The sequence below is a fragment of the Chiroxiphia lanceolata genome, chromosome 18 (assembly GCF_009829145.1).
Source record: "Chiroxiphia lanceolata isolate bChiLan1 chromosome 18, bChiLan1.pri, whole genome shotgun sequence".
NCBI classification, from domain to species: Eukaryota; Metazoa; Chordata; class Aves; order Passeriformes; family Pipridae; genus Chiroxiphia; species Chiroxiphia lanceolata.
Genome location: NC_045654.1, coordinates 4,738,875 through 4,762,525, shown reverse-complemented (window position 1 = coordinate 4,762,525; position 23,651 = coordinate 4,738,875). Strand labels below are relative to the sequence as shown.

General features: G+C 43.3%; 2 protein-coding genes across 3 annotated transcripts in view; one reads left to right on the top strand and one right to left on the bottom strand.

Annotated features, from left to right (window-relative positions):
- Positions 1–1,532: 1,532 nt before the first annotated feature.
- Positions 1,533–22,624, bottom strand: LOC116795770 (melanotransferrin-like). The gene is made up of 20 exons (XM_032705749.1): positions 22,366–22,624; positions 19,292–19,370; positions 16,263–16,339; positions 13,115–13,252; positions 12,292–12,455; positions 11,111–11,210; positions 9,908–10,084; positions 9,260–9,422; positions 9,091–9,155; positions 8,265–8,422; positions 7,049–7,235; positions 6,731–6,879; positions 6,417–6,507; positions 6,042–6,110; positions 5,603–5,785; positions 5,163–5,319; positions 4,357–4,439; positions 2,949–3,133; positions 2,379–2,565; positions 1,533–1,642 (listed from the first exon to the last, which is right to left on the bottom strand). The coding sequence occupies exons 4-20, from the start codon at positions 13,164–13,166 to the stop codon at positions 1,593–1,595; spliced, it is 2,220 nt and encodes a 739-aa protein (XP_032561640.1). The 5' UTR covers positions 13,167–13,252; positions 16,263–16,339; positions 19,292–19,370; positions 22,366–22,624; the 3' UTR covers positions 1,533–1,592.
- The window catches only part of PISD (phosphatidylserine decarboxylase), a 24,035-nt gene continuing 16,372 nt past the window's right edge, over positions 15,989–23,651 (top strand). The window contains exons 1-3 of one of the 2 annotated variants that reach the window (XM_032705776.1): positions 15,989–16,040; positions 18,847–18,941; positions 22,494–22,669. In XM_032705776.1, coding sequence (XP_032561667.1) covers positions 16,024–16,040; positions 18,847–18,941; positions 22,494–22,669 — 288 coding nt within the window. In that variant the 5' untranslated portion in view covers positions 15,989–16,023. Of the gene's footprint in view, positions 16,041–18,846; positions 18,942–22,493; positions 22,670–23,651 lie in introns of those variants that run through there. The other variant, XM_032705773.1, reaches the window with a different exon arrangement.

The following is a 23,651-nucleotide window of genomic DNA, read 5'->3' as shown; positions in this document are numbered from 1 at the left end:
CTCCATGGGCCCCGCAGAGGGCACGGGAGCTCCAGCACGGAAAGGCAGGAAAGCACCTCAGAGGCTAAGGAAGCATCCTAGTATTCCCCTGCTCCTTCAGGGCTACAGCTCTTTGGCTTCAACACAGTATCCGAGGATTTGGCTCTGTTACCAGACTGGGACTTGCTTTACTCACCATTTAGCCGTTAGATTTACCCTTCTGGGAAAGGTGGAGGAGTTTGGACTTGGGTCCTCTCGTTGGGTTAGTCAGTGTCAAACAATGGCACAAACACGATGGAGAGCAGTCTCAGCTCAGATGCACTGAATCCTAAACACTTCATAGTCAGAGTGCAAAGCTTTTCCTTCTCAGGAAGTGAAAAGGGGCAGAAGAGGTGTGACTGTAAGTCACACAACAGGAAAGACAAGCTGTTTAAAACTTGTTGGAAGAAACTGTTTAAAGCCAGGTATTTTTAGCAGCATTTTTTACAACTGAGTACAGCTGCCTGGCTTTGCTGGTTTTGGTGGAGGGGGTTTTTATGTCTTTCCTTTATATAGCAGATACACTGGCTTTATTGTCTGCACTAGTTGCATCTCATTTATTAATAGCTGAGGTTTATACAACTGCAACATACGTAGCAAGGTCTGGAAAGTTCTGAGTGAAGGATTTTAAATTATTTTGTTAATTAAAAACTTAACCTTGTCTGAGAGCAGAGGGTGGTAACACAAACTGAAATGAGCCTGCCCATGAAGAGCCATCCACTCTCAATCTTCATCCACTAACAGCCACTTTCTGTTTGTAAAACCCACGCTGTTTAATTGACAAGTAATATTTTTACCACTCATAGAATCTTACATTCAAAGTGTCAAAGTACTAAAAAATAATGGTTGGAGGTTTTGAGAAGAATGAATATCCACTGCTTTTTTTTTTCACCTTAAGGCTGCAAGCATCCAGTTCTGCTGGCTCTTAAATGCCTTAATACATTTATTTGTGAGAAAAAAAATTGGTTTCATTTAGTAGTAAAAATCCTTGGTTAAAAAAGCAAATACATTTTCCCAGTTAAAAGCAGAAGAGACCACTGCTCTGATAGTAACTACATATACAGCCTATGGCATGTATGTGCATTCTGCAAGGACTATCTGGCTGCAACCAAAATCACAGATACAGGAGGACAATGCTGCAGTTACCAAAATTTCAGTTGACTGGGGGTGGGGTTTGCATGGAAAGTCTTTATAAGACAAACAAGGCAAAATGCTACCAACTAACCTGTGCTACTGATGCCAGTCTGTATTTTAGTCCATGGTATTGGCCCTGCTATTTCCACAAAAAATGCTGATTTCTCCAGAGTAGGTGTAGAAAATTGCTGATCCTACTTCTGTGCTCTGGCTGTGCTGTTCCCTGTGCTGCCCTGCTCCAAACAGGAAAGGGGTAGTTTGACATTATCATAAACATCAAACCTGCTTAAAAAAAAAAAGACAAGAGGGTATTCAGCATACATTTCTAGAGATGCTTGTTTCCTTGCTGATTGCTTTGGATGGGCTGGACTTGCACATTTCCTGGTTTTCAATAATGATGGTGATGTGGTGATGTGCCTTGGACAGCCTCTGTATCACTGTCAGTTGGATGAGGATGCACAGATATCCTGTTTGCAGAAGTCCAGGATGCCTACAAACCAGAAAGAAAATACCTAAAGATGCTATCAGCTTTAAAAGTAATAAATTCTTCAAGTACTATTCATTAAAATAGAGGTAAAATTTCCCTTTTGAATTTCAGTTCTTTAACAACTTAGACTCCCAGAAGTCTAATTTCATGTGTAACCTTCATTTGCTTCAATACAGATTTTCAGATCCATAGGCAGTGCCAGTTTTGCTGACAGGTAAATGCACATTTCAGACAGTTTTCAGTGGAAAATAATGAAAAAGCCACCTTAACGGATGAGTTTTATAAAGGTTTTGATCTTAATCCCTATAGTGTGATCTTTTTAAAAAGGAAATTATTTAACTTATTTTGAGGTTAATTCAAGAATTAAATATAAAATTTCTTATCTTTTTCCCCAAGTTTGGCATATACAAATGAACATTATATGTCCTTTTTCCTGAACTGATCCCTGGAATTGAAGGGGAAAAAATTCAGAGTGAACAGTCCTATTTCAATAACCTCATATTTGCTCTACAATGTGTTGGTTATTCTGTTTCTGCAAAGCTCCACTTTCAGTGCTTTGAGATAGGAGCTTTAAGAAGTTCTAAAGGAGCTCCAAACACAGGACTCCTTGGGAAATTATTACTAACAGGATTATGTAGAACATACTTTCCCACGCAGCCTAAACAAAAGGGCAATAGCTGTGCACAGGGGGCTGCCTGCTGCATTTCTCTCTAACTCAGAATTAAGGACTTGACTTTACCTGCAGGTGTGCAATTAAACACTGATTCTGCCAGCTGGATGAAAGAATCTCCAAGGATTTCCTGATAGCTCAGGTGACTTGCAGGAACGAGGTACTGAGTAGCATCTTTGAAAAGCAGATCACTTCCACCGAACCTCCACGACTGAAAGAGCTGGAATTCAGAATCCAGTTTGCTTCCCAGAGATTCCTAAACAAAGAAAAAGTAAGTTTCACAGCTTGGATGAGAAGCAGGAAGGTTAAGCTGGTGTCTCTCAATTTTAGGTATAGCAGAAAGAAGGGTCCAAATTTATCTAGCACTGTCCTTATTGGTACAAGAAGATGCAGTTTTGCAGTGCCTTATTTTTCAGCAAAAGTGTGGCCACTGCTGAATGGGAACTGGTGCCAAAATACCCCTTTAGAGAACCCAAATAATTATTTTCTTAACACCCTATGCACATTTTTTATTCTTTCATATTGGATCTGAAGGCACTTTATGTGTGTAGTATAGAAAGATTTGATCTTGACAGGGTTTTCAGGAGTTGTACATAACAGGTGACAACAAGCCAAGCTTTTCCCTGTTCCCTGCCTTACCTGGGATTGCATCAGGAAGTCATAGATCTTAGTGACAGTGACTGGGCGAGTCATGACAGTGCTGGGGGGGATGGGGCCCAGGTGACACCCCGGCCACTCCGTGACTGCGGCGCGGGTCCCGTCCGGGCACAGCAGCTCAAAGTCAAGGGCAGTGTAACCTTTTGCCCAACCAGAGCTGTCCAGATCTAAAAAGAAAACGAAGTGAAAGCAAATCCTTTTTCAAAAGTAAAGCAGAAGACAGGGTGAATCTCATGGAAAATGTTAAAAATGGAGAGGAAGAAGCTTAGTCAGTGTGTTCCAAACAGATGCAGTGTCTGTGTTGTCATGCACAAGGACCAGGGTAGTGGTTGTACTGAGGAAACAGGTCAGTGAACTTAAGCTGTGCCTATCAACTAAACCCACAGTAATATCAAGGCCTATCATGTCTCATCTTCATCTGTGACCAGATCCCTTTCTGGACACAAAGCACTTGGGCCTGCATGGCCTTTGCTTCCCCAAACAAACTGCTCATTGCTGCATAAATTCCTGGGGGTTTCCAGGCCCTTACACTCCCACTTGATCTTAGAGAGATTCTTTTCTTTGAGAAGTCTCTTCTGTTACTGAAATTGCCTAAAATAGAATTTCAGTGTGCTTCATCAGGCTGAACAAAATGAGGGTTCCCTTTCCCCTCGACTCTATGAAAAGCATGTTTGGGCTGTTAGAGCAGTAAACATCATTTAAGAGACTGAGGGGATTTAAGCTCCTGCAACCAAAATCATTTTGATCAACAAAATCCAATTGCTAGACTGTTGCAAAGATCAGTGTTTCCCAGAGGAAATTAAATATTTCACAGTGTAGTAACATTGCTATTTTAGAAACTGTGAAAGGCAAAATAATTTGCAGTGGTTTTGCCTATTAAGCTGTTAGACCTGTTTATCCCATAACTGCCTGTGAAACAACATAAGGAAGTTGCCATGACACGATGAAGCCACAGAACATCTCCCAGCACAAACACCCACAGCACTGCCCTTACCTGCCATTTTCATTCTGGAAACTCTGATTTAAAAACAATGGGTACCTGCACTTTGGCTGCCTGTGGGAGAAGGGCTGGTGGGAAAATCCTCTGCTTTTTAAAGCTTTGAGCTTTCCAAAAATTAGTGCAGTCTCCAAGGATGACTATCCCCCAACACACACACTGATCTTTGCACTCAGGAATTCTTCCTCTTTCCTTCTCTAACAGTATCTGGGTGTTGAGCTTTACTGGAACACCCACATGCAGGAAGGTTCTTGCAGTTTTCTGGTCACAAACACCACTCCATGGACCCAGTTAAACCTGTAAAGGCTGATCCTCACAAGTGATGGTCACTTTGTGGGAAGTGACTGATGCTAATGAACATTCTCAAAGGGAAAGAGAATATCTGCATCTCACCTTCTATGTTCTGGAGCAGATTAGAGTGTTCCAGGAAAGCTACATCTCCAAAGCTTCTTCCACTGGGATTGCCAACTAGGCACCTAGTGCAGGAAAAAACCAAGAAGCAATCAGAGACAGCCACTGCACGATGACTGACATTTGCACAGTCATCTGAAGCTAAAACAGGAGTAGCTGGAAGCATCCCTCCCATCTGTAATAACTTGGTTGTCACATGGAACAAGTTGGTGATGTCAGTACAAGTCTCATATATGTTCACATATTTGCTAAGACAATTCCTTCCTCCCTTACAGCAGCTCCCAAGCCAAAGCTGTGGCACAATGTGCACCTTTGCCCATGCCTGGGCAGGAAAGAGAATGTAATTCAACTAAATGCATTATACATTTTTTTTCTAAGAGTGCTTTCACCTTTAAGATTCTTCTCTGCTTCTGTCTTCAACTATTTTTTTGGTATCTCCAGTCTAATTACCTCCTGTATCCTACCCTGTTTCCTCCCACATCACCTCTGCTCTCTGACTTCTGAACTATCTTTCAATCCTTCCCCTTAATGAGTCAGTACCAATGCTCTAAGCCCTACATGTTTGGAAGCATTGCCTTGCTCTAGAAATGGTTTCATGACTATTTTAAATCACCAGTCAGCTGAACATCCCATAGCAACTGCAACCAAAACAAAATACACTCTGGCAAAAGTTTATACAGCCAGTTGCTCAACAAAGAGGAGGAAAAAAACTTTCCAAGGAAATCATCAGCAAAATAATAATCCAATTCTGGCTATTGCTCTGCATTTCTGACTGACCACAAGCTCACCTGAGTGCTCCCATGTTGCCATAGTATTGTTCATTGTGACCTGCAGCACATCTGCTGGAGACTCGGGCCCCTTCCACCTCACTGTCCCCGATGCACACCTTGCACATGTTGCCATCTGCTCCCGGCATGCAGCCCTTCCAGAAGTAATTCTGATAAGCTGAGGAAAGAAAACCGAGGTGAGGTTAAGGCAAGGCATTCCAAAACCTCTTCACACATGGGAAAAGACAGGAATGGATTTCCATCCTAATAGCTAGCAAGAAGAGGGCTAAATCCTGTGAGGAATCACACACAGTCAGATATGGGGAAACGCTGCTTCGACACCCTCTGAGACTGCAATCACTTCCTGGCTGAATCCTCATGGCCCCATCTCATTTTACTCCCAGATTTAGGGCTTCAGATTTTCGTGGTCTAGTCAACAGATAATCCAGAGCAGCCCTTACCAGAGCCAATGTCACAGTTCTGGGTATCATTCCCCAGAGCTCCCACTGTGTGTCTGGACAGCAGTAACCATCCTGCAGGACTGTACAGGTGACTGTGGCAGGACCTCCTTCCTTTGAGGTTATGGATGTTAATCTGTTTGGCAGTTTTCTTAGCTAAGGCAACAGCATAAACAGGTGGCAGTGCTGCAAAACAATGACAAAAACTGGTTATACCAAGTCAATTACATATTCCAGACAGGTACAGCCCCCTCTTCCCTCCCTCATCCTGTCACAATATTTCAGTTGCAGTAACAGGACCTGCATTCTTTGCTTAGCCACAAAGCTCTTTCCTAACCAGAAAATTTTCTTCCAAAAAAACATGCAAATACATTCTTACATAAACCCTAGAGCAGTCTCAGGAAAAGCTAAGCATTTTGCCCTCTCAAATTTATTCTGTTACCTTTGTGCTTCACATGAATTAGTTTTCCTGTTTTCTCCATGATCTCAGCAGCTTGGGCACAATCTCCCCCTGGAGAGGAGAGACAATTATTAAGGATCTTGCCACTACTGTCATTCCTTTTACATGGCAGCACACCAACAAAACCCTTGTGATCCTCTTCAGCCACACCAGCACGTCTGTCCCTTTTACAGAAGGGATGTAATAAACAGACCAAATGTTAGAGACAGTTAGTGGAGCAGCTGGGGAGAGTATTTGGACACATATATTAATTCCTGCTTCCATCACAAAACATCACAAACTGTGAAAATTTAACTGTATTCTTAATGGTACTTTTTTGACTCCCTCTCTCCTTGAAAAGGTCACATGAGAACTCACCATAACACTCTGCAGCTACAGGCACCAGCCCACACCTCCCTGCGATGTAGACGTGTGTGGCGTCCAGGGTCACCGCGTCCGCCTCGCTGCTCTGCCAGCAGCATTCCAGAAAAGAACAAAACCAGGATTGGCATCAGTTGTGTATCCAAGCAGCTCTGCTTCTCCACGGGTTAGAAATTCCCCTGCACAAACTCCCTCTCATTCCCACTTGTTCCTCTGGTGTACAAGCTGGTCCTCCTCTAGTTCAGGTCAGGCCAGGACATACACAACCTGTGCACTCTTATCACACACTCCAAGCAGAGGGAGTCTCCTACCTTGATCATTTCAATGCATTTGGTCATGGAAGTTGCTTGGACACAGACCAAGGGGTCGGATTTGATGCTCAGTGCCCACTCCTCACATTTGTGAAGCTCAGCATCGCTGATGCAGCACCAGCGCACGACACTGTTCTCCAGAGAGCTCCCTGGGAGGGAGGGAAGGAGCACAGTGAGATCATGTCACCAATGCACCAATCTGTTATTTGGTAAGGGGATGTTTGGGTCTGTGCACTTGTGCCTGGCAGGGAGGAATTACATGGAAGGAGAACTTTTTCTTCCCTTTCCTTAGCTACAGTCCTCTGGAAGGCCTCTCACCTTCGTGGCCCAGTCCCTTAAGGAGAGCTACATAATCCAGACCAAGGACATAGGCAATCTCCAGCTGCTCCTCGAGAAGCTGCAGGTGCTGAGTGGCATCTCGGAACAGCAGGTTCTTTCCCCCAAAGGGAGACGAAGTGAAGAGTTCAAATCTGGCTCTTTCCTTCCCTTTTCGCCCAAAGAGGCGCTGGGACAAGAACAACACTTTTAATTGTGACAAATCTGCTCATTCTTCCAGTAACAGGCAGCCTCATCCTTCCCTCCCTTCACATCAGTGCTTTGTAACATAGCACTCAGAACAAACCCCACAGGTACTGCAGTGAGCAGATGGCTGCAGTCCTAAAAGCATTATGTGGTTCACTTTTTTTAAGGGTTTTTTCCTATTTTAGTTATTCCAATTTATTGGGTTGTGCTCAATGTCTCCTACCCTGGCAAGGCAACCAAGGAAGCAAAACTGAGTGAGAAACATTTGTGCAGCAAAGGGGTGCAAAGATATCTTGTACTTTAGGATTGGAAAGTAGCACATGCAAAGCAGCTCCATTCAGCCTGATGGCACTGGGAGAGAAGAAAGCACTGAGCAGTGTAGCAGGACCTCTGCTGCACAGCTAAGGTGTGTTAATAAGTGCACTGACAAAGGCACATGAAGTTTTTCAATAGAGGAAAGATTGTGTATAACTGCTCTCTGCCAGGGTCTGTGTGACAGCACAGCACAGCCCACTGGGGTGAATTATTCACTGTCTACTGAACTAATTTAAGGGCTGAGTGGCTTCATAAATTCTTTAAGCTTGCATTTCAGGTTCAGCTTCAAATAGATTCCAGGATGCCAAGATATCAGATACCATTCAGAAGTTGAGAAGAAAAAGGAGGAAGAAAGGTGAGCCCTGACAGAACCTGCACATCTCCCTCAGCTACACAGAAATTCACTTAAGTTCCAGGGCAGGATGAACATCATCAGCCATTTTGCAGTTAGGGTGTTATGGCATCTTCCCCTTCTTTACTTATTTATTCCCAGCCTCCTACAGAAGAACACTTCAGAGAAAAGTAAAACCTTGCAGAAGCCAGTGCAGGATCCTTCCCCAGAACAAACAATTTTTAGGGCTTTATTCACACTAACTACAAATTTCTCAAGAAAAAAGGCAAACTGGGAGGTAATCACCACACAAATATGGAAGAAAAACCTGTGTCTGGAGATCTACAGCTTATAACATGCACCCACTTGGATCATGCTGAGGAATTTGTTGGTGATCTTGTGGAAGTTGTTGCGGGTGACGATGCCCCGGCCAGGCCCCTTGCCCAGGTTACAGGTGCTGTACTGGCTCAGCTCAGCTGTGCTCCCATCAGCACACAGCAGTTCATATTCCTGTTCTTCTGACTCTGAAACAAGCAGACACTCAGGAATCTGCCAAGTGAGCCGTGACTGGGCAGCAGGCACAGAGAGGGAATGAAAGGCATATTTCAGGGGAGGTTGCTCAAAGGTTATGCAGGCAGCACAGGGCACCAAGAGCACCCGGGAAAGTGGTCTTTGATTAGTTCTCCTCTTAACCAAGAGAGGGATCTCAGCCAGAGGTGCCTCAAAATACCCTTTAAGATGTACCCCTGTAACTATGTTTGTTTAAAAATACTTACCTGCTAACACTACTGCTAACCACCTTCAAAAACATCAGTAAAGAGATTGACTTAAGTTTAAAAGTACAAAGCAGGTATACAGGAACTTCACGTCCCAGCAGCTCAGTACACTGAATTTAAAAAGGCATCTTAGGCAAAACAAATACTGACAGCTGTGTCAGAGACTTCAGTCTAAAGAAATCACCTGTATAAAAACATCTTTATGCTTCCATTCTAAGAATCTCCTGTGAGCAATTATTGCTCACTTATCCTTTCCTCTTCTGTTTCCTTGTGTGGACAGCCAAGAAATACTATTGAGCTGCTCACATGGATTGAATTTTCACTGGAAACAGCATAAATATTGGCATAATCCCCAAATTCCTCTGCAGGAAAGAGCACATCCATAGATTAAAAGCAGTCTGAGTTTTTAGGATTACCTGTGGCACTCAGAATTCTTAGATGGTCTAAAAAGGCAACATCTGCCACTCCCTCCTTCAAGCACCTGCAGGAAGACAAATGCCATCCTATTAACGTCACCTGGCTTTCCTCCCTTACAAGTTCTTTTTGCCCCAAAGGTGAATTCAGTGCCAGTGTCCCAGAGCTCACCTGAAGGCTCCCTCAGAGTCATAGAAGGGTTCATTGCTGCTTGTCTCACAGAAGTGGTTCTTGTCTCTGACATAGGATTTTTGTCCTTGGCAGAGAGCACACAGTCGAGGAGCAGCAACACCAACCCCAGGGATGCAGCTTGCATTGAAATACCCACTGATTGCTGCAGGTGTAGGGGGAAAACCAAAACAAAATAAAAAGAAGGAAAGGAGTCAAATGGGAAAAAAAAAAAAAGAAGGAAAAGGGGCCACACATACCATGGACATAACTAAGACCATGGTGATTTTAGAAATAAATAAGTTCCTCAAATGCAGCTTTAACTTTCTCTAGACTCCAAATCTGAAACATTTGCTGTAAACAGAGTGATCAAATTTTGCTTGTTTAAAACCACCTTTGTGCTGGTTAGATATTGCAAAGATTTGCTCCCTGCATATAGAACATGAAGATTTCCTGTTTTGGTAACAACTCCGCTGCTTTGAGATCACTGGAAAAGTTCTGAAGAGAGCTAAGAGCCAGTAGCAGAAACACTCCAAGAGGATCTAGTATCCACAAATCCCTTTAATTTCCACACAGCCCAGTTCATCCCACATCTGCTGGCATTTCACTTACTCTTGCTGAGGGCAGAGCCCTGTGGCTCCTATCACCCACCTTGGCTCAGAGGTTGTGCCTCATCCCAGGAAAGGTCATTTCTTGCAAGGAGGAAGCCAAATGGAATATTCCAGCCCGATGTCCACCTGGCTCCATTGTGGCAGCTGCGCACACCTCGCAGCCTCTGGATATCCAGAGCTCCTCGTTTGGCAACGGCCACAGCAAACACACAATTTCCTGCAGTAGGACAAAATATGTAACAGAAATTAAAAATATATCCCAATTCTGCAGCTTCCATCTGTGTACAGGAGTTGAACAACTTCTGTGAACACGGCCAAGGGAAAATCTACATTAGGCAGATTAAATGTAGGTGCTGATGCCAGAAACTTGACCACACACTGGGTACCTGGCACCTTGTCAAACAAGTGATGCAAGTGATGTGCAAGCAAGAACGTAAAAATCTGGTGGAAAAAACTCACAAGCCCACCCAGCTCCATCATACAATGCAACTGCTTCTCAAGGATTTTGAACATTTGCATCACACTCTTTAGGTATTGTAATGGAAAGAACTCCTACATCTTATCCTCAGAACATATTCACCAGTTCATGGTGTGTCAGCCAAAACAAGGTTCATCTCTGTTCTCATACCTTCTCCTTATTAATCTCTTCCTACATCCATCTGCTAATTTGGCTTCCTTCTCAGATTCATGTCCCATAGTATTTTCTACTGTGTGCTTGATTTGGGCTCAGACTTATTTATTCTTGCCTTACAAATCATTCACTGCAGACTGTTCAGGCCTGACAGGAGAGAATAGGAATCTTACCATGATAAGATTCTCCCCCTTATATTCTTGCCTTTTAGGGTGAGAAGGAGAATTAATTCATGAGAGAAGACAATCTCTTAAAGAACTCATAGTAAACGTTCAGTTATGCTGATAAAGAGCATGGTGTAAGAACTGACACAGATGGAGTAAAATCCTTCTTATTCCCTACAAGATCCAGACTCCAGCCCAGCAGTGCTGTGGGCAGGGGTAGGTGCAGTCAGTCTGTCACAGTGTCAGTGCCACAGGCAGAAAGGCTGCTGGGCACAAAGCACCACTGGGATTTTATTCATCATTACTAAGTATTTTAGAAAATGTTGTTTACCACCTCCACGCTCCTATAAAGTTAATAAAAAAACATAGATTTTTTTTCTCAAGAAGTCTAGAGTAATTTCTTAGCCAAATCAGAAGTACAGCTTATTCTTTTGCTTTACCAGCCTACCTTGATCATAGATCTCCTTTGCCACCACTGCCAAACCATAAAGTTTTACAGCAGAGTAAACATCTCCAGCATCCAAGGAAGCAGCATCTGCTTTATTTGCCTTAAAAACAAGAGCAAAACTCTCAAAACAACTGTGTTTACAAGAAAACGAACAGAAGCTTCAAGACCACATTTTTTTGCTTGAGAAGCAGTAATCAGTGATTTTTACAAGCATTTGTTTTTAATTGAACTCCTGCTACAAAACATGGTGAAATATTAGCAATGAAGGCTGAGTTATCTTCAAAAAATACCAGTTCTTTTCCACTAACATTCTTTCTCCCTTCTTCTCTGGGTCTTCCATTCCAAAAACACAATTCTGATGTCAAGTGAAGGAAAAGGCAACTCCTATTTCCCCCTGCTGCTCCTCTAGACCCCAAATCCTTCTCAGAGTTCTCCTGGGTATAATCTTTCCATAACCCAGGAAGTTGAACTGAATTTTATTTAAAATAGCTGCAAGACTGAATGAAAACACGAAATAAATTATTCCCTGAACCAACGAGAAAGTTTTCTTTGTTGTGTTTTCCACGTCAGATCCGGACTCCATTTTTTGAAGGCAACCAGGACTGTATGTAAATGTGAATGAAATTATTCTACAGCAAATGCTTGTCTTCCTTTTCCATTAATGATTTTTGTCAAAGCATTTAGCATTATGAAAATTCCATTGCAGAACTGCTCAATTACAAGAGCTTACACTTACAAAAGGTCTGATGTGTAATTTTATTCAAAATGAAATTTTTTATATGAAAAAGACTTTGCTCTTTACTTCAGAAAAGACTGACTAGGGGCTAAAAACAGTATGGAAGAAAGGGAAGATAAAATATTAATTACAGTCAGAGGAGGACCAGAACACACAAACAAGGGAAATGCTCTACTTTAATAGTTTGGGTTTATCCATTTATTTCCAAGCAGTTTTCTATATTTCTTGGAGATTGCAAGGGCATTAGCTGGGATGAAACAGTATGTCTAGTAGAATGCTCATGGGATTTAACTCTTGCCTCTCAAGCAACCATGCACTTTGCAAATATGCAGTTCTATCTTTTCAGTATCATTTTATTCTCCCAGAGATTCTGTTTGCCAGTTACTCTTTTAAAAGAGGATCCGGACTCCAAATCAGCTTTAAAAAAAAATCTCTGTGAACTCACCCTGATTTTATCAATGCAGTCATAGGTATTGTGGGCTCTGATGCAAGAAATCCTGGCAAAGGAAGTGGCAGTGGCGAGGGGCAGCACGGCCGTGAGCGCCTTGGACAGCTCGGCACACTTCCTCTGCTCCAGGTCAGACAGGGTGCACCAGCGGAATTTCTTCCCTGTAGCATCAAAAAAGAAGTCAAGACTTGTAGGATTTCACAAAAAACCCCCTCAGTTTAAGACCCTGCAGTTACTGCAACTCAAGAAAATCTTAAGCCGTGTAATGAAAACCAGGACTGAACGCCCAGCAAACACCACAACATCTCTACGTTGTCATTTCCAGATGTTTCAGCATTTCACTCTCTGGTGATCTATTAATATTACACAAAAATATTGCCTGGAATAAGTAATGTTTATAATTAAAAGATGAAAGGTTTTATTTCTTCCAGCATAGCATCAGACATTAGTACTCCACTTTTTTTGATGTTAATTGAGTACAATTCCAAGGACAACCCGTTGTGGATTTAGAGAGGAGCAGCTTGAAGTTCACTGACTCATTTTGACAGTGTTAATGAGTACCCAGATCCCAACCATTCAAAGGAAACAAACCTTCCCTGAATCACTAAGGATACACTGAGCGTATCAAGCAGCTTCAAAACTAACAGGGTCACCATCTGCCAATGATCAAACAGGAAAAATACAGGCAAATGGAAACCACAGGCACAGCTCAGGCTGCAACTTCTTTGCACAGAAGAAAACAAAACCAAAGCATATATTAGTTTGGAGGTTACCCCCCCCAGAGGTCACCTCTCTCTCTCCCTCTCTGCATCAGCCTTACCTGAAGAGAGCGAAGAGAAGATGATTAGGACGATTAAAATCACTGCCTTCATGGTCACAGCAGCTCAGCAAGGATCTTCTCTCTACCCTGACTCTCTGCCTTCTCATACCAGGAATTCCACAGTGCTGACCAAAGCTTCTGGAAGATAACAAAGGGGTTTTAGGCATCAACAAGGATAAACCAAGATTTAAGAAAACAAACAAACTGTCAGGGGATGGTATAACCTTGTCTGCAAGGGAGAAAGGGACACTGTCCTAGTCCTATGCGCAGATGGAAAAAATCTGTGCATTTTCTGCTTTGTTTTGATCAGACACAGGAAGAGATGTAATCCTCTGCTGAAGAAATAAATTGTGCTTCTGCTTTTTCAAAATGCCTTTGGGAGATGGGTAGGACTTGAACCTATCTTACAACAGAGATACCTAAAGCTAAGTGAATTGTCCAAGCTACCGACCATATCTCTCTACAGAACACTGAAGGGTCCTTCTTACCTTATTTTTTCACCTTGATAATGGTTTATCTACTGAGTAACTTTTAACAAAAAGTAATCCTATGCCTTCCCACAAAATCAGAACAGAGCTGTGACACTCTTGACTGTCTTGATTCTCTTCATTCCATTCCAGCACAGCAATGTCATCCAGACTGCCTTATTTCCCTGTTTTCTAACACTTAGCCTGGAGTATTATTACGTCCTAATTACTTTACATCATTAATTCTATGGCAGAGGGAAAATACACACACATACATATACATATATGCTATATATAAAATATATATTTGTATATAATATACAATATATATTCTATTCTATTATAGACAGGTACACTGATCTGATGATGCATAAATTATTGCTAATATGGCTTCATCCTTCCTGTTCAGGAGAGAATTAACTTTTCCTTCTTTGGATTTCCTTAGTACCTTGTCTGCTTCACCTATTTTTGCAGATACTTCTCCCAGATTTCTTTTGCTGCCTTATGTCCCCTTCCCTCATGATACCCAGTCATCATTCACCACTTGCTTCTTTCACATTCAGGTTGCTGATCTCTGAGTTTCACAGGTTGCCTCTCTAGATCTGCAACATTTTTTGGGGTGTTACTGATCTGATCACAGAAGTTACACAGAATCACAGGATGATTTGGGTTGGAAGGGACTTCAAAGCTCATCTCATTCCACCCCCTTCCCTGGGCAGGGACACCTTCCACTAGACCAGGTCACTCCAAGCCCCATCCAACTTCAGGCTTTTCTCACTCCTTCCTGCAAAGGAACAAAAGTTCTGAAGCTCCAAGACCTCCATTGTCTCATTTTCTAAAAGAACAGCTGTGGTATGAAAAAGAGAACAGGAGAACAGCCCCCCTTTGACTTGGCTCACCTGCACAGCCTGACACAGCTCAGTACCTGAGGGGAGTGTGTTTTATCCCTCAATGAGTGCAGGCTTTATAGTCTTACCAGATGTTAAAAATCCCCTACAAGTGTAAGAACAAAACACATGATAAAAGCAATTTTAAAATAGTTAAATGTCCACATATTTACTTTTAATTCCAAGGAAAAATATTAGATTAGGACAGGTCATTAATCAGTTCAGTCTGTGACAATTATTATACACTATAAACAAGTGTGTTACATTTAACCTCTGAATCACTTCTGAGTCAATTCTGGGGAAACTTGCCTGTCAGGCCCACCAGCTGTTAGACAACAAAGCTTATGGCTCTTGCAAGGCTTGTACCAAAGCACCCAACACTGTCAAACCCCACTCTCTTTGATGTTTTACTTCCTGACAATCCTACAATTATGTACAGGATAGGTACATCCCAGCAATTCAGTCAGTTAATAGTATGACTGTTACATGAGGGCTGTATCTGGATTTCTGCTCACATGTTACATATTTAACGATGAAAGGCTTTCCTGCACACGTCTAAGATATTTATACAGGTACTACTGCTGCCTGTGGTGATGTGAAAAATGTAGAATGACATGAAGGTGTTGTAGACCTCATTCAGGCCTGATTAGGAAAACAAATAAACATCAATCACAAATTTAAATTAATCAGGACTGCCTGAGGATCATGTCCTAAAGCTCTGAAACACAGTGGAAAGACTCTGGAATTCTTTTCCTGCTGATTCACCCTGTGAAACTACCCCCCTGCCACTGTCAAAGAGAGGTAATTAGCTACTTCCCAGTAATGTAGCATCTATGCATCTATCTAGGTATGCAAGATGGTGGAAAAGCAAATAATCTCTCTAAAATTCACTCTGTGCTGCTAGGATCCAGGCAAGGGACACCAGAGTAGGAACAGATGTCACTGCACTACCCTGCCAGACATCTCACTTGGCGGAACAGCACTGTGTCTGTCCCATGCCGAGTGTCCTCTCCCTAAAATTCCTGCCCTGATATCCCTGGTGCTGCCACACCTGTGGACAAGAACTCACCTGCCCCTCCACAGCAGCGCTGAGCAGCAGCTGAACCCTTCCTACCCCATCCACAACTCCCCAGCAGCGGCTCCCTCTTCAACCTGATCCACACTCCACACACCCTCAGGGACCACCACGCTGTCCCCACACTAATCGCCCGGGAAATGTCCCCACACCACGCTCCCTCAGGGCCGGCCCTGTTCCCCACATCGCCTCAGCGACGGCCTCTTCCCCCGCCCCCGAGAACAGCCCTCACCCCATACCAAACCCCCCTTTGGCGAACAGCGTCGCACCCGTGCCCCCATTCCACGTCTCCCCTGAGGAACGACCCCATCTCTACACGCCGTATTCCCTCGGGGAATTCCAAGGAATTCCTCACACACACAGCCCGTCCCCGGGATCGCCCGCTCCCCTCACAGCGCCGGCCCCGCCCCCGGCCCCGGCCCCGCCCCTCGCGCAGTTCCCGCCCTCCCGCGCGGGCCGCGGCAGAGACGGTGCGGGAAGATGGCGGCGCGGAGCAGGTACGGGCTCGGCAGGTGGGGCCGGGGCTGGTGCTGTCATTGTCACTGTTATTGTCACTGTCCGGGGCCGGCAGCCCTGTCTGACGACCGGCACCCCGGGGGCGGGGGGCGTGAGGAGCAGTTGGGGCGCTGATACGGCCTCTCCCGGGCCAGGGGCCGCAGCCGCCCCCTCCTCTCCCTCCTCTCCCTCCTCTCCCTCCTCTCCCGCTGACGTTTCCCTACCGCGGTGAACGCCGCTGTCTCTGCTGCCTCGGCCCCGTCCTCGGCATGTGCGAGGAGCCTTGTACTCGTGCCCCAAGCTGGAAGGGAAGATAAGGGGTTTACGTATTTTAAGAAAGAGAAGCGCGTGGCCTTTGACAGTTTTAACTCGGTTTCACAGTCTGTAGGTGTCAGTGTGTTAAGTGTTTAGTAGGAATGGGTTGATGGGGGGCAGCTGCAGCCCCTCGGGTTATGCAAGCCCGGGGCAGGATGGCTCTGAGAAGGACCTGGCCGGGCACCGACAGTCCTTTGCAGGAGATATCCTCTTACAGGTTGTGCTTTTTATAACAACTAAACTGATTAAAGAATAGCGTTTCTAGGCCACAGTTCTGTGTTCTTAGAACACACAGCCCCTTTACTCCACCTTCTGTCTCAGAACCTACAGCAAACAGCTCTTGCACGGAGCGCTGTCACCTCCGGCTCGGTGCCGACAGCCGAGGGTTGTCTCTTGTCCAGAGACTGAAGTCACCGAGGGGCTGAATTACCACGGAATTCCCTGGTAGTTCCCGCTCCAACAGCCTCCAGTCGGGTGGCAGAGGCAGGAGGTCAACACTCCCCCCCACACTTGTACCCACCAAGGTCAGGCTGTCAGGAGGAGGGAAGGTGAGACTGTTTAGTCTTGTCATCTTTACCTGTTTGTAGACAGATTTCAGAATAAATTGATTTTCCCATGTTGGGCGCCAGAAACAATTGGGGTAAGAGCTTAGGGTCTGCAGGGAGTGTCCTTGCTCAGTGCTGACTTGGCTGAGGAAGTGGCATGTCCCGGAATGCCCTGCCCTGCCCCGGCAGCAGGAACAGCTCCTGCGGCTCCTGTGAAGCCAGGGCAGCTCATCTGTTCTGGCTGTGCACTTTTTATAGGCTGTCATGTATGAAGGCTAGTAAATGTCTTGAATACTAATGCCTTAGGCTGTAGCTAGGTTTTAATATTTTTTTCCTCCATTACTTTTTAGGGTTTGAAAACTTTTCTGGTAGATTTAAGTCTAATGCTAACTGGATTACTTCAGTTTTTGACTGCCTTTGAAGTAGCCTACAGGCTTCCACCTTGCTGATGAGCAAGTGCTCCTTTTCCCCCAGTGTTTTAATACGTTGTAAAACAGGCCTTGTAATAGCACAGATTGGTGTAGGTCTGGTGTGTGACCCAGCAGTGTCAGCTGACCTGTTGTTGATGACAAATAACAGCGTCTTGCTCTGTAAAACATACAGGTTCTGCAGCTGTGGGGACTCTCTTTCTGCCTTGCCAAGGAAGTATTATCCTGGGAGATGATGCAGCAGTGTGGCATGTTTAGCACCTGCTAACAGGAATCTGGGTTTTGGGGAGAGTCTGTCCTGTCATATTTGGGTTACCATGAAGGTAGAGTGAGCTATTCCACCCCACTGCCCCGGGGATAGGTGAAAACTGGAGCTCTTTGTCCTTGGCTAATGGTAAAACACTGTTGGCAAGTGTCTGTAGTATCATTATGTGATTTCTAGACAAGAAAACTGCTATTTGTAGATTCTTCTTCAAAATAAAGGGATCATATCTATGTAACTCAGTAGATACCTGAAGTTAATTGTTTAAATTCTTTATAATCACTTCCTGGGATTGAATGGCCCCAAATGATGCAATAGCTTGTAAGCTAATGAAGCAACTCTGTCCTCAGTGTATATCTGATCAGGAGCAGATGAAAGGCCAGAGGGCCAAATGAAGACATCCCAGCTGTGCCATTGCATCTCAGGAATGAGTGGGTTGCCCAAAGACCTGCCAGGCCTGGTCCCTCCTGAGGGCTTGAGCCTGTTGGTGTGGGAACACTGCCCCTCTCCTCCCTGTCATCCTGCCTGACAGCGGGATGGGCTCTTGCCAGGCCACAGTCAAGTACTTGTTTAAACGTGCTTATTCACGGGCTTTGAACAGTTCTCCTACAACTGGATGGCTCCTTTTCAGATTTATTAGAAACATGAAATGAAATATATAATATTAAACATATGAAAGTCCTGATTTAACCTTTTCCCTATGGTGGGCAGTTCCAAGTGTATATTCTGTGTTTTCAGAGGGGCAGAACCACTCTCACTGCAGTTCACCAGCAGACAGAGTGGTAAGACAAATCCTAAAGAAGAGCTGCTGTACCTGGCAGCCTTTTTACTTTTCTAGCTAGACCAGTTGGTCTAACAAATGCCATTACTTCTTCATAAAATCCATAGCTTTTCAAAGTATTCCTTCCCCCCCCACCAGGATGGTGAGGAAAAAGGTACATGAACCAAATCATGTCTCTTCAGATAGTTGCTGTTGTAGGAGGTTCCTAAATGACACACCTGAGTAGCACCCTGGTGGAGATGGAATAATCCCAAGTGCTAAACAGTCATTATAAAATTTACCATTCCATTTGCAAGCAGTTTGTTTTGATCAGCATGGCTGAATTCAGCTCTGCCCTTTATAAACATTACCTTGGGATGCAAGTACGTGTTATGTCAGAAGCTTCTTACTATAAGATTGTCAGTGCACTGAACTGCTGACATCTGCATTATTAAACGTTTGTACTTAAGCAACTCTTCTTGTTTGTTGTGTTTGCAGTTTGGTGTGGAGCTGTAACCTCCTGCTCCAGAAGAACCTGTGTGTCAGAGCTGGGGTCCTCTGGAAGCAGCCGCCTTCCAGGACATTTTTCAGTGGTAAGTGATGGCTTGTGTCTACCAGTGCTTTTAAATTCAGGGTAACTCCAGGTTAAGCAAATTATGGTCTCATATTGGGGAATATGAATTTCTTGAAATAAAAGCAGGAGTGCAGCATCAGAGAACAATTCATGGCATTTCCACAGATACAAGCTTGCAAATTATGTTTTACTCCTCTGGTGTTATGTTTTCCAGATAGTAAAAGAAGTGTATTTACTTATTTCATAAGTACAAAAGCCAGGGGAATAATGATAGACATGAGGTGACACTGAGAAGGGCAACATCAAACTCTCTCTATAATGCATAATAGAAAGCAACATACTCATATTTAGAATATTCAGCTGCTTTACCTGCTTTGTGTAGTGCAGCTCCTATCAGCTGTTCACCTTGAAAAAACTGAGAAATTCTGTCTTCATCAGTTTAACAGGCCTGTAAGAAAGAGAAGGTATAAATATCCTTTTATATTTCAATCTGTACTTGTAATTTTAATAAATCAGGAAATCAAAGTAGGTTTACATGAAATGCTTAAGACTTGGTTAAAATGGTACTTGCATTCGGAGTTCCTCTGGCTGGGTAATGCTGGAATATCAGATATTATGTGTTTTTAAGAAATATTTGTTTGTGAACTTATAGCATTTGCATTGTCATATATTAGTATCACAACTGCATAGAGTCTTCAGTTTTTGTTTCCTTGCCAGCTGACCTATTGATCCTATTTTCTGTATCCATTTTTTGGGGTTAACTCACCTGTCCAAATCCTTTGTCTGGCATGTCATATATGGATATTTCATTATTGAAAAAGATGCTTACACAGATGAATAGAAATAGCAGCTCTTTGTTGTCTAGAAATCCAAGATAGTCATTGCAGAAAAAAAACTAGGAAGCTGAGACACATCATGCAAAGTTGTTGACCACATGGAAGAAAAGGTCATTTTAGTCTAAGTTAGCTTTGAACAAATCAACTTTTTAGCCAGTCATTTTCTAATTCATTGAGTTTTCAGATTCTGATTTGGATGTAAATCTAGATGACTTGCACATGATGTCATTAGAAAGAAAAGATAACTCTTTAGTTTTCTCTCTACCCCTTGTATCAGCCTCCTCCAAGTGTTTGTGTCCTTTCCTAGAAGGAATTCTTAATTAGGTCAGAGTAATGAAGCAGCATTTCTATCCCTGCCTCTGACTGCACAAACCAGAGCACATCTGCCTTCTGCACTTTGCTTTTTCATCCTCCTTTTTTTAATGTTTCTCAGGGAATGTGTCTTTTTCACCTGTTCCAGAGCAAGAAATGGTTCTTTTCATTCTCATTGCTGACTATACTCAGTGTTTAAGAGAATTCTGGAACAGATTAACTTTATCTGTAATGGATTCAGATTTAGGGTAGTATCTAAAGATGTTATTAGCACATTAACAGTCTTGCACCTTTTTCCTCTTGTCCTGGGCTTGTTTCTAGTGCTTTATGCACCAAGACATGAGTTTTCCCCACACATTTCATGCTGCTTCCCAGGGAGCTGCAGATCATTAGAGAGCCTGATGTTCAGCTGCCACCTGAGCCAGCTGCCTGAACGGGGATTTGTTTTCAGAATCAGTAACTAGTAATTTTGTCTTAGAATTTGTCAACTTGTGTGAATTCCATTAGTGTCTGAAAGGTGTGAAATTTTATTTTGTTGGGGTAAAAACAATGGCGTATTGGATGCCTTTGCAACGACTGGGTGTTGGAGACTGGTCACAGAAGTGCTGTTTCATTAATGCTGGAGATGAGGAAAAGTCAACTCTTCCTTTAAAGAGATAAAACTGTGTTTGGTGTGGCTTGTGGAACACAAATGGTTTGGTCTCCAGCACAGGCAGAGAAACGTTCACATCGGTGCAGTCAAGAGGCTCTTGGAGCAGAAACTTCCCTGGATTCAAACCAGCAAGAGCTGTTCCTGCTGAGGGGTTTGGGTTGGGAATTTGCTAAGCTCTGCTGAAATAGCTGAGCAGCTTTGCTAACTTAGAACCAAGGATGTGGTGGAAGGGAGTTAAAGGCTTTAGGGCTCAAGAGTGTCGTTGGACTGTGTACAGACATTTCTGTTGAAATAGTGATGCAAAGTTGAAAGGTTGTAGAGTCTGTAAACTCAAATAAGTCTGTATTTATAAACGGTTAGCTGTTCTAAATGATCCCTCTCCTTTATTGGGCATTGTTCCTTAGGAAAGAATAATTTTTAGAATCTTAACTCTAGTTGTAGTTGTTGTTGCCTTGTTTGTTTACTGAGTTTCGTTTTTAGGTATTCTTTTTCTGAGTAAGAACAAAGCTGGTTTTATATTATGATGTATTTTAGGACACATAATTTAAGCAATGTTTTAAATCACAAATGTAGGAAACAAATTATCCAAAAATATTACATTGGTAAAACAAAATGTGAACAACAATTACTTCTGTTGGGCATCTTTTTGCAGCATCATGGCTGAATGCTTCTAATCAAGGCTACTACTTAGAACTAAAGCTTTCCAATCTGCAAAACAATTGTTCTTTGTCCCTATGCGTGCCTAGAAATAGAGGTGGTGTTTAGTGAATTCTTTTTGTTGCTAATGCATCCTCTCATAGTCAAACCCTAAGCCTGACTTGATGGAGCAAGATTTAGAGTTTGATTCTGACTCACCCTGTTAATGATTGTTGTGGAAATGACACCAGTCAGGAATTAGTTCCTCTGGGCCTTTTCTGTCAGGTAATGACTTGTACTCATTGCTGAGAAGTTGGACTGACTGTAATACAGACTGGAGCAGCACATTCTGATACTGATTTAGCCCTGAACAGATTGGTATTCTCCGAAGATTGTGGAAGGGAAATATTCCCCTGGCTGTGCCAGCCCTGTGCTTGGGCTGTGGCTCAGTGACTACAAGACTGGTGTGATGCAGGAGGAGCTTGGGAGTTACTCTGTAAAAAATAGACATAATTCTACATGTCTTCTTTATATTTTTTCATGTGGTGACCTCTATTACAGCAGGAATGTGACTGTTTTCCTGCTTACCAGGAAAAGTGACACCTTATTAAAGCAGGTCATAATTTCCTTCCCTCTTCCAGTTAGCTGGAATTCTGGGGATCCCCTGACTGGAATGAAAGCTTTAATGACTCAGAAGCACTAAGTACTTCACATTAGTACAGATTGTTCCCCAGCAACTGATTATTCTGCATAATACCAACATTCTCACCGCTGGAAAGTGTGATAGTGCTGTCAGACACTTGTTTTATATATTTCTCCATGGACACTCATTTTATATATTTCTCCATGGGGCTTCCAGGGAGTGCATTTTATATATTTTGGGGAGAAGCATGTTGTAAGCATGTGGGGTGGGGGTGAGGTTAAAACCACAGATGACCAGTTAGTATTGGTCAGCTGAGTTTCAGTAACTTGGTGAGCTGCAGTAACTCAGAAGCATCTGTACATACCTTCTGTGTCACAGAGGTATTTTCTGATCACATTTTCATCACCTGAGCTCACACCCCTCACTGCACAGAATTGCTTTCTCTTTACTGTGCAGCTGTTCTCTTTCCTGAAGTCTGTGTGTGTGTTACAGACAGGAAGAAGCTTCACACTGCTCCAGTGGGACAAGTCTTCCGCCTGCGCCCCTTCCATGTCCTGGTAGCTACAGGTGGGGGATATGCAGGATACAGAAAATATGAGGATTACAAGTTGGAGCAGCTGGAGAAGAGGGGCATAGAGGTGCCTGTGAAGCTTGCAAGTGAATGGGAGGTAAGAAACTCAGGGCAGTTTTATTTCTGCCACATTTGATGCAAAGCTCCTTGGCTTCCATTCCAACAAGGAAATCTTGAGTTCATCCTCTACTGCCAATTCCTCATGGAACTAAAGTTTCTGTCACTTAAAGAACTCATTTTGGCTGAAGTGGTGATACATTAGAACTGCCACTGACTCCTCCATCTTTTAGTATGGCTGACACCATATATACTTTACAAGGAGATGGAATTAACACCTGGTTAATAAAAATCTACCTGTTTCCACTATGAATATACAGCAAGACCTTTTTTCATAGGTAACACCTGGGTCTGTAGTGCCTCCTGCTGATCCTGAGGGATTTTTGCCTTTTCCTTCTGGATTCCAAGGAGTTTAGAAATTATTGTGGAATTGCAGTGTGTGTGCCAGATTCCCAGATCAAATACCCACTGCAGCATTGAAGTAAGAAATACTTCATGACTTCCTACAATTGCTGTATCACCTCTGAAATATTAAATATAATTTACAACTCCGTGGTAAGAGCTGTATATGTGGGGGTTTTTTTCACAAGTTTAAAGTGTTTAAAATATATATGCTGTTCTTCCAAACAGCCAGGTGCCAGCCTGCTTCAGTGCCATTTCTGAAGGCAAGGAGTTAAAAATTCTAGGATTGTAAGGAGGTGCTTCAGTGTGACCTTTAGCATCCCATTTCTTTGCATTCCTGAGCACACTGCCTGTGTGAGTGATTTGGCCACATGCCTGTGGGGGACTGGGCTGGAATCTCTAAATTCATTTTCAGTAGAGCCCCAAATCAGATATGACCCAGACAGTCCAGATGCCAACAGCTTAGGCTGTGATAGCTCCTGAGAAATCTGTCTGTAAGTCTCTCCTCTGTATATTCTTTTCCTGATGAAGCTTGTTTCAAACAGGTTCTGATTAAAAAAGAACTGGTGTCCGTGGAGTATTCATGTAACAAGGCAATATCAATTCAATTTTGATACTCA